The 11,505-nt window shown below is 45.2% G+C and overlaps 1 protein-coding gene across 1 annotated transcript; it reads left to right on the forward strand.

Annotated features, from left to right (window-relative positions):
• The first annotated feature begins 5,109 nt into the window (after positions 1 to 5,109).
• LOC119268748 (threonine synthase, chloroplastic-like) lies at positions 5,110 to 6,977 on the forward strand. The gene has a single exon (XM_037550445.1). The coding sequence runs from the start codon at positions 5,147 to 5,149 to the stop codon at positions 6,731 to 6,733; it is 1,587 nt and encodes a 528-aa protein (XP_037406342.1). The 5' UTR covers positions 5,110 to 5,146; the 3' UTR covers positions 6,734 to 6,977.
• Positions 6,978 to 11,505: the final 4,528 nt, after the last annotated feature.

Raw genomic sequence — 11,505 nt, forward strand, 5'->3', positions numbered from 1 at the left:
GTTCATGGTTTCAATGACCTCCAGGTTATCTAAGTTTATAACAAGACTGTCACAACCCGCCCTTTGAGCAATTGATAGACCATATTTGAGCGCCAAAGCTTCCGCCGCCAGGACATTCACGCCCCAATCAATTCTCCAATTCCCCCCTGCAATGAATTTTTCTTTATTGTCCCTCAAAACAGCGGCGGCCGCGCCCCTAAGTAGATGATCAAAAGAGGCATCCACATTAAGTTTTATGAAGCCCGTTGGAGGTTTTATCCATCTACCTCTTTTCATAGCAGCCTTCGGTGATATGGCCATAACATAGTTTAACGTAATAGCATGAATCCCCATAGAAATCTGGTTGACATCTTGGGTTTTATCTTTATGGACTAATTTTCGCCTCTCCCATCATAAGTACTAGGCTGTATTCGCAATCATTTCATGAACATTATGAATATCCAAGATAGTCAACTCATGTTTAGGTATAGAGAGTAAAAATTGAAGGACCGCCTCACTAGCATAATCAACTTCGCAAGCTCTTTTAATGACCCGATCCAGTCCCAACACTCACCACACCTCTTTTCCTTTCTGACATTGGAATAACATATGCTTTGTATCCCCTGGTCCCAAGGGACAAGAATGACAATTGGGGGGGGAGCTTTTATCTGCCTATTCGCCAAAGTAACTGTACACGAAGGGGTGCCGTGCAACGTGCGTCATATGATTTTTTTACCTTCGCTAGACAAGACAACCTCCAAATCTCACTTCAAATAGGATTAATAGTTAAATGTCCCATATCATCAATTCTTCTAAGTTGGCTCATGTATTGGTTTTCCCATTGCACAAGATAGGTTGATCGAACAGAAAACACTCCATTTTTCGAATAGCTCCAAGCAACAAAATCTAACATATCATGTTGGGAAAGCGGAATTGCAAGGACCTGTTGTGCGTCAACTGGCCACAACGTTTCTATAACTAGATTTTCATCCCAGTTATTAGTATCATGGTCAACTAAATCACATACCCTTGAGATCAAATTACTTCCTCTTGATGTGATTAATTTTCTATTTGCACATTTCGGGATCCAAGCATCTTCCTAAATATCAATATTGTGATCATTTCCAACACACCATATATAACCATGATTTAGACAATTAGTCCCTATCATAATACTTTGCCAAATAAAAGAGGAACCCTTCTTTAACTTTGTATTCAACAAATCACTGTCAGGGAAATACTTAACTCTCTACATGGTAGCATTGCCAGGTTGAAACAATGAATATCCTGGAATCCCACCCCTCTTGATTTTTGGGTACACACATTTTTCACCAAGCCATCCAATGCATCTGCTTCTGATTGCCCTTGCTCCATCCAAAAAATGAGACATCGCGAATTTTAAAGACGTACATCGCATAGGTGGGGATCACTTATACAACAGATTGAACCATTGTCTCATAGTGTTTTTTTATCCTCTCGCATTGAACAAACATCGTCTGAAAAGCTGAAATAAATCTTAAAAAATGCAAACATCCATGTCAAATTTATGACTTGAGCCTTGACCAAGTTCATGTATATATAAGAGAATTTTTTTAACATTGTCTATATGGATATATAGACGTCCAAATTTACACATATTGTTGGAGATGCTCTAACCAAGTTCATGTCAACTTTTACGGGTCGGTGTGCTAGACAGCTTGAATGGAATCGAGTGGACGTTCCGATCGAAAGAGCTCCCAACACACTCTCATGCTTATTCCGGGAGAAAAGAACAAGATACCATGTGGCACGCAACCCAAACCGATGAGACAATATCAGGTGAAAACCACATCTTCAGTGAAAGGTTGGAAACTTTACCACAGGCTATTGGATCTTGTATGTATGGACTAGATCCATCCATAACTGCTACATGCAGTTTTGCAGAAAAACGCTCGCCCCAGCAATGTTGTTCTGCACATGACCCCTGACGCATACAAGTATTACAGCTAGCTACCCCGTCACGTGTGGGGCTTCGGCACATGTCCCCACCTATTTGTGTTGATTGCGTGAAACTGAACGAAGACAAAAATTGAACGATGGGTACTACCCAGTTCCCTTGTAAATTTAAGTAGAACAAACAGTAAAATACATTAGCTAAAATCATTGCCCAGATAAATGACGAAACCACAACCAAAACCATTGCCCAGTTGAAGAACTCATGCACCTCACATAGCACATTTCCAGCAATTGAAACAATTTCCTAGAATATATTTAAGTAAAGCAAAACTCATGCATCTGATTCAGTCACTTAAATAATGCCCACACTCCAATACACGGTTACAAAATAGATGCATCATTAACAGTGATGGCAAATCTACACCTTTATACATCAGTCATTGAACACATAGCTCCAGTACACTAGCTAACAACTTGCAGATGCCCGGCCCCAACAGATAATACCTCCAATACACTAGCTAACAACTTGAAGAAGTTCGGCGCCAATAGCTAATAGCTCCATTACACTAGCCAAGAACATAATAATGTAATACTATTAGTCCTAAAAACTTGCAGAGGTAGGTAGGGCCACCAAGCAATCTGAAACAAAAATAATAATTGGTCAAGCAGTAGGAAAAATTGCAAGAATTTATACCTAATTTTTTAAATCAATTTTTAATCCTAATCTATGAACATAGATACATCAGTGCATGTGTATTTATTAGGAAGCAAAATTTTAGAAATATTCTCAAACTAAGTCCAGAGGAATGTACCGCCATCATGTTTGCTGCACTTCCTTATTTTTATTCTTGTCTTTCTGTCTTCGCTTTCCACCCTTATCCTTATATTCCTTTAGTCCTTTTATTCTACCTCATGATGTGCATAAGCTTCATAGAAATCCTTGGCTGCGTTCAAATCTGTAAAAGTCATCCCTATGGCCGGCCTGATGTCATCATCACACTCCGGAGTACAAGATGAGCCATGAAATGTGGATGAAAAGCACAACAGTTTAACATGCTGGAATACAAGAAATTATAAGCATGCACATATTAGTTAGACAAGTACTTACACAGAAAGGTGCGCTATACAATTTTTGATGTGTGGCAAATACAATTTCCGGGCTTGGTCTAGTGTGGATGGCTTATTCTGCATTAGACTGGGAGTTGCAAATAGCCAAAGGTGGTGCCTTGCTCACTTCACTGTGGCATTCCATAATTACTCCACAAAGAGAAGAAATACAGTTTGTAAGTCGAAAGCACACTCTCATAGGAGCCAGCCAATATGTGCCTTCCAGAATAACATAGAATAAAATAAACTACTAGAAAGAACATTCAAGTGTTAGCAGTACCTAATCTCAGCTCACTTCACCGATCAATTGCAATATAAATTAAAACTGACAGCTAAAATCATTTCTACAAATTTTCTATGCTCAACCAGTTTCAACTCCTTTCTTATGCCCATCATACTACACACAAGTCTACAAGAAGTAAGGCTGAAGTTTTAGAACCTGTAGTATTCTCAAAATCGTGGGGTTTTTTTGTGTGTCTAGAAAAGAGGTCCCGGCCAATTTTTTCTAAACCAAATAAGACGAAATTGTTTATGTCCCTATCCATGACCAGATAAGAATAGATGTGATCTCTACCTTTGATTTCTCCTCATTCTGTTATATGGTAAATTAGTTGTATTATATCTCTTGCTTATTAGCCATTTTGGGTTGCTTAAGTTGTGCTCTCGGATCCATTTTCTTCCAGCTGTCGTCACAATTACTTTTGATCTAGTTGATTGGTGAACCTTGATCAATCATGTACCTCCAGGTTAGATTAATTAAGCAATTTCATGCCAGTTGTGCTGGTCAAAACCATGGTAAAACAACATCCAAACACCTCGATATTTTTGGTAAAACTGAGGAAAACCACAATTTCAAGAACATTTAGTATTTCTTGCCTAGGCATTGGAATACTGCGGTTTTGGATTACCACAGTTTTATAAAAATTGTGCTGCCAAACTAAGCCTGATAGTTTCCTTCATTTAACAACTATACAGTAACAAATATGCCTAGAACCACCAATATGGTAAACAATATTGTCAAATTAGCATGATGGGGTCTCCATGTTGCTGCATTAATATAAAACTTACTTACGCAATGCATTAGTCTTTACCAACTTCTTGAAGACCAAAATCTGGACAGTAGAGTTAGGGGTAATCAGCAGTTCCAGCCAAGATACTACTACCTCATTCCCTCCCCTACTCTATTTGCTTTGCTTTGCATACCTATCCCAACTAGAAGTGCTAATCTTGGAGGAGACAACCAGAGCCCACGACCTTGTCATCTCTTTTGCTTTGCAAACCTAGCCCAACCGACAGATAAAAACACTAGTTGAGCTACGATAAGAAGAACGTGGCAAAACATAACACAGAAGATGAACAATGTAATAGAAAGGTCCATACCTTCAGACCTAGATCCAGTACCAATCCGATGGGGAATGCCTAGAGGACGATTGGCTCACTGGGCCAGGTGCCGGAGAGGAGAGAAGGCCGAGGAAGAATTAGTCGCGTCAGTCGCCGGCCCTGCGCGGAACGAGGGCGTTGTGCTGGGTTGGCGCGGTGGGCCAGCCACCGGAGAGGAGAGAGGGAATTAGCTGCGGCCGCCGGCCGCCGGTGTCATCTCCTAACCCTAGTTGTTGATGGGGAAAAATTGAATCGGGGTAGCTCCAAGGAGAAAGGCACGGGATGGCTCATCTTCCATCAGGGATGTTGTACCGAGGTATAGGAAGATTATGGGGGTTCTTTTGCGATTCCTCCATCTTTTCATCTCACAACGTACACTCCTTATCCAATGGCACGGGATCAAGTTTCCATGCTTCCACTGAATATATGGTTTCCATTAGATATGTACTCCAAACCGACGAAGAGAAAAAAAAACAAGATCACAGAGGGCGGCACGTCTGCCGCTCGCTGGCCCTCGGGATGGCTCCATTCTACTGCCACGCACGAGCCGCAGCTGAAGCAAAACGAGAAGCACGACGTCGCCCCTGCGGCCCCACATGCCAGCGCCCGACAGCCGGCCCAATTAACGTCCAGATCGATCAACGGCGCCTCTAAAGCCTAAAACCTCTCACCACGTCACGAGTCTCCTCCCTAATCCCCCTCCCTCCCCCGCCCCCCATCTCCTCCTCCGCCCCGCCGCCGCACCATGGCGACGCCCGCCGCCACCACCTCCTCACTCTCCCTCCTCTTCACGCACCACCACTCCTCCACCCCGCAGCGCTTCGACAGGTCCCATCTCCGCCTCCCGCCCCGCGCCGCGCCACGCCGCACGCGCTGCGCCACCGAGGGCGCCTCGGCGTCGACCGCCACCAAGCACCGGCGCCCCGCGGAGGAGAACATCAGGGAGGAGGCCGCGCGCCTCCGCGGGCCCGCCACGACCTTCTCGGCGTGGTACGAGCCCTTCCCCCCGGCCTCCGATGGCGACCCCAACGAGCGCTACTCGCTCGACGAGGTCGTCTACCGCTCCACCTCCGGCGGCCTCCTCGACGTCCGCCACGACATGGACGCGCTCGCGCGCTTCCCGGGCTCCTACTGGCGCGACCTCTTCGACTCCCGCGTCGGCCGCACCACCTGGCCCTACGGCTCCGGCGTCTGGTCCAAGAAGGAGTTCGTGCTCCCGGAGATCGACTCCGACCACATCGTCTCTCTCTTCGAGGGCAACAGCAACCTTTTCTGGGCCGAGCGTCTCGGCCGCGAGCACCTCGGCGGGATGAACGATCTCTGGGTCAAGCAGTGCGGCATCTCGCACACTGGCTCATTCAAGGACCTCGGCATGACGGCGCTCGTCAGCCAGGTCAACCGCCTCCGCCGGGCTCCGCTCTCGCGCCCCATCAACGGCGTCGGGTGCGCGTCCACTGGCGACACCTCCGCCGCGCTCTCGGCCTACTGTGCCGCTGCGGGCATCCCCGCCATCGTGTTCCTCCCCGCCGACCGCATCTCGCTGCAGCAGCTCATCCAGCCCATCGCCAACGGCGCCACGGTGCTCTCGCTTGACACGGATTTCGACGGATGCATGCGGCTTATCAGGGAGGTGACAGCTGAGCTGCCCATATACCTCGCAAACTCACTCAACTCGCTTCGGCTGGAGGGGCAGAAGACTGCAGCCATCGAGATATTGCAACAGTTCAATTGGCAGGTGCCGGACTGGGTCATCATCCCAGGAGGCAATCTGGGGAACATTTATGCTTTCTACAAGGGATTTGAGATGTGCCGTGTTCTTGGGCTAGTTGATCGCGTTCCACGTCTTGTATGTGCACAGGCCGCCAACGCAAATCCACTGTACCGGTACTACAAGTCTGGGTGGACTGATTTCCAGTCACTTGTTGCTGGAACTACATTTGCATCTGCCATACAGATCGGTGATCCAGTATCTATTGACCGTGCGGTTGTTGCGCTGAAGGCAACTGATGGCATTGTCGAGGAAGCTACAGAGGAGGAACTCATGGATGCCACGGCGCTTGCTGACCTCACTGGGATGTTTGCTTGCCCACATACTGGGGTTGCACTTGCTGCTCTGTTCAAGCTCCGTGACCAGGGTATAATTGGCACTAACGACCGCACGGTGGTTGTTAGTACAGCACACGGGCTAAAGTTCACACAATCAAAGATCGACTACCATGATAAGAACATCAAGGACATGTTGTGCCAGTATGCCAATCCACCGATCAGTGTGAAGCCTGACTTTGGGTCTGTCATGGATGTTCTCCAGAAGAAGCTCAATGGTAAGGTCTGAGCTTACCTTTAATTAACCTCAAGAGTTCCATCTTGTTTATCGTCACAGTGGCTGTACTTTGGCATCTTAATCAACTGCACTTGGTGACCATGGTATGGCGATATCATCTTTATTTTCCAGTACTAGGTTCTTGAGGCTCTTCTAACTATAGGCAAAAGTGGATAGAGCTTTCCTTGTACTTTATCTGTATCATGTAATATCAATAATAAGGTATGATGTTATGGTTGAATAATTGTTTGGTGTAGCCCGTGCATGCTTGCCTGTTTCCTGTTCTGTGTGTGTTGTTCACTTTTGGTTGCCGATGACGTAAGTTGCCTCTGTTGCAACGATTGACCTAACAAGATGTATTACACATGTTGGGTTATTGCATTATTGGTGTTACTTTTGGTTGTCCATGACATAAGTTATCCCTGTTGGAAGGATTAGCCCAACATGACATAAGGGTTTGCCTCTTGTGGTTATTGTTAATTTTCATTAGTTGCAAGAGAATTCTTGGCCTAGACATAGTTTTTGTTCCAGTGGCAGCAAGTTGTTTAGGTAACACTGCAGCAGCTTAAGTATCTACGGGGACAGTGTGGACTGTCAGAACTACAGAATAGTGTCAGTGTTCGATAGCCAGTCAGATAAACTGAGATCCTAGTGTGCTCTACCTGTCACTTTTTGACAAGCGATTGTCCCAGCACTACCTGTTGTGTATGATCTCATGTAGCTGCTTGCTTTAGGCTTTCCATTTGTAGAATATATGCCCGGTGCGTATAGGTTGTGCATTATAGGAGCCAATGAGTGATCTCTCTTTTTTCTCCGTTTTAGTTGGGACAGGTCAAATAACCAACTTTTGAGTGATTGTGATGATGTGAATATGAAAGGGCCCTGTGGGCTTTTTGTTACACCAGATTGATGATAGTGAATGGAGTTACCCACTCTATGTTTGGCTGGATAACTTTTATTCGTGTATCCCTGCAACTGCCCAGCCCGGTGCATAGATTTTCTACATACACTCTATTGATTTTCAGTGTGCTCCGGTTGGAATCAATTTCCCATCGGAATCATTAGCCCCGAATCCTACCTTCTTCATCAGGGATATCTAAGCTGTACTGACAGTCGTAACCTTGTTTCATCTCTTATCACCGCTAGTTTTGCCTGTCTTAATCAGAACCTGGGAACTTTTAGACGTACTACCTGCTTGTTCCTCAACGCAGTCATAGACAAAGTCTGGTAGTATGAAGTTTGATGTCCTGATAAAGGTTTCAACTGCTACATGTTTTAAACGTCACAAAAGAATTCTGGTGTGTGCACAAACTTTTGGCGTGCGTGTAGCAGAGTAAATTTGCCTTAGTTATAAACGTGAGAAATAGCTGAAGATCTGTTGGAGTTGAAACCCCTTTTGCTCAAGCCAACAGTAGAGGGTTAACCGTTTCTACAGTACATTTGATTTGTCGGCTAAAGTTTTATAAGGGAGTGCGGGTAGATTTGGCAACAATGCATGCCTGGTCCGTGCTTCCAGCACCTGATTCCAACAAAATATTGCTATGCTACTGTATTATGCAACACGCTAGCCATGGATGTCATTGATTTTCTTCAATATTATGTCACATAGACAAAAAACAAGCAATAGTATATTATGTCACTCCTGTCATGGATGAAGTCATCTTGAAGAAAATCAAGTTGTTTTTTGAGGTTTGCCGACTTTTTTTGTTTTGTTTTTTGGACTAAAAATAAAACTATTGCTTGAGTGATTTGTGGTGTTGGTTTTATCTCGTTTCTTTTGGCGGAAGATGGTTGTTTGTACCTCGTAAGGGTGCATCGACTATTTGGGCCGAAGCCCATTAGATCATCTATGTCCAACTTGCTGGTAGTTCTTCTGTGGCTTCTGGATGGCTTTTCAGCTATATTCTACTCCCTCCATTCACAAATATAAGATGTTTAACTTTTTTTTTTTCTGAAGCAGATGTATATAGACACGTTTTGGTGTGTTTGTTCTCTTATTTTAGTCCATGTGTAGTCCATACTGAAATATAAACATCTTATATTTACGAACGGACTGAATAAAATTAAAGGGAGAAAACTCAGCAGAAGTTCTGCCGGACAAGTCGCAACTCGGAAAAACTGGCCCCAAGGATTGCTATACCTATATTTTTTTAAGCCACGACATAAATTTCTCTCTATAAAAAAAATATAACAATCCAAAAGTCCAATTGCTAAAACTCCAGAATGCTAGCAGGAGTAGTCGTCGTGTCAGGAACCTGACCTTGGGCAACGTCAGTGACTTTAGTCCCACCTCGGATATGGGAGGAGGCTAGGAGCTCCTTATAAGGGAGAGTGCCACACTCCCTTCAGGCCGGTCTTTTGGGATGTTGTGGGCTTTCTGCTTATAGTGGAGTGTCCGATGCGCACCGAAACGTTCGAGCATATGCCGATGGACCGGGAGCTGGGCCTGGGTTGCTAACAAGTGGTATCAGAGCTGGGCCCCACGCCACCCTAAGGGGGGCTTCCCTAGGGGGTGGGGTGTCAGGAACCTGACCTTGGGCAACGTCAGTGACTTTAGTCCCACCTCGGATATGGGAGGAGGCTAGGAGCTCCTTATAAGGGAGAGTGCCACACTCCCTTCAGGCCGGTCTTTTGGGATGTTGTGGGCTTTCTGCTTATAGTGGAGTGTCCGATGCGGACCGGAAACGTCCGAGCATATGCCGATGGACCGGGAGCTGGGCCTGGGTTGCTAACACGTCGATCGTTTTTTTTGATGAATCTCGCCACTTTATTGATTCAAAATAATGTTCATCGGTACATGGTCCGAATCATGGGGCATGCCCAACCAAAGATGACGACCTAAATGTAAATTACATGCATACTTGACGATGTATGAGCTTTAAAATTAAAGTTCCTACGTTCAAATACGAAACTGCACATTTTTTTGAGATAATCCTGTGAAGCTTTTATTCAACAATGTTTACAGAGACGAAATTGCACAAATGAAAATTGTTCTTGCGCTCTATGGGCATTTCCGCGTCATACCCGTCACCATACTCGGCCATATGGGCGTCCGGCCCGGCCCGACATGGCCAGCCATAAAAAAGGCGTGGCACGGCATGACCCATGTTATGTATGACCTTTAAAAAGAGAGGAAAGTATCGTTTTCCCCCTCAAATCCTGTCTGATGGATCAGTTTCCCCCCAAAGTCTAAAACTGGTTCAATCAGGCCCTAAACTCTCCAAAACCGGATCAATTCTCCCCCATGGTGGTTTTGGACCAGATTTCGGGTGGTTTTGATTAGTCTCCTTGCTGACTGGACAAGCTGAGTTGGCAGATTTCAGGTCTTTTCATCGATTGGGGGAGTCGGTCGACCAATCAGCCCCCAATTCAGGTGATTTCGGTCCCTGTGCCTCGAACAACCTCCATGTGCCTCGACGACGACGCCCGACCTTGCCGCGACGGCGTCAAGCACACCGGCGGCGTCCGCCCACGACGCCATGTCGTCAAACATGCCGCAGGCCTCCAGTAGTTGTACTGCGCCGCCCGATGGTGAGTCAACCGCCCCCATTTCTTTCCCCGGCGAAGTCATCTACTGCATGATCTAAGCTTAGGAGAAATCAGAGCTGCGCTTAGGAGGGGGTTTGTGGCACCCAATTTTGCTGTCATGGCAGGCAAATCGTGGAGGTGCAGGGTAGATCATAGGAAGATGTTTTTTTATGGGCAGGTCTTGACCTGAGCTATGTAATGAGTTAAAGATTGTTATTTTGGGCAGGTGTTGTCGATGAGGCAGCAGATGAAGATGAAATATTTTATGTGTCACTACATTATTTTGGCAAATTTGAGACAGTGGATGGATTGCTTGTATACAAGGGAGGTCTGATGATTACTTTTCCGCTGGATAGGACAAACCTACAGTTTGAGCTTTTGTTGTCTTATGCTCAGGACATGTATCATGTAGAAAGAGGACATTGTAGGGGGGATTATAGTTACAAGATGCACTGGCTTATTCCAGGGAAAAAAATTCAGTGAGGGTTTGCAATTTATTTCTGATGATTCAAGTGTGGAGAAGATGGAGAATGCAACACCTATTGGGTCATGTGCAGAGATCTATGTGGAGGAAGTGTCATTGTGTGAACAAGCAGTAAAGCAGTTGCAAAACAGAGTAGATGATGTGGCAGTGGTAGTTTCTGAAACATATTCCAAGCATAAAGGTAGCAGATTTGCATTGGTAAATGTGGATGTTGTGGAGACAGACATGGTCGATGAGATGTTTTTATCAAATGTAGCAGCTTTAGCAGAAAAAAGAGCAAAGCCAGAAGTTGTTGTAGGTGTCAAAAGGACAGCTGCCGAGGAAGAAAATTTGAGGATAATAAATGAGGCTAATGACTTTCTTGCTACATTTGAGAGTCCAATGAAGATTAAGAAAAGTATAGCAAGTAGAGTTATAGCTAAAAAAAAGAAAAGTACCTCTTGCAGCTCCAGTTTCAGCAAGTACATCTTCAGGTGCAGCTCTACCAACTCCAAGTGCATGTGCTCCTCCACCAACTCCAGGTGCAGCCCAAGGTGCATCTTCTTCACTTCCAGGCGCATCGTCTTCAGCTCCAATAGGAAATAAACCAAAATCTGCAAAGACCAAAGCAGCAGCAGGTACACCACAGAGAGGAAAAATGCCACAATTTTACTGAAAGACAGAACCTAGCAGCTACTTCTGAATTTGAGTATACATCTGCAGATCATGTTGAAATTGGAACAAGTGCCAATGAAGTATTACATGCAAATTTAAAAGGAGAAGAAGGTGATGA

This window comes from Triticum dicoccoides, chromosome 3A, assembly GCF_002162155.2.
Source record: "Triticum dicoccoides isolate Atlit2015 ecotype Zavitan chromosome 3A, WEW_v2.0, whole genome shotgun sequence".
Classification (NCBI taxonomy): domain Eukaryota; kingdom Viridiplantae; phylum Streptophyta; class Magnoliopsida; order Poales; family Poaceae; genus Triticum; species Triticum dicoccoides.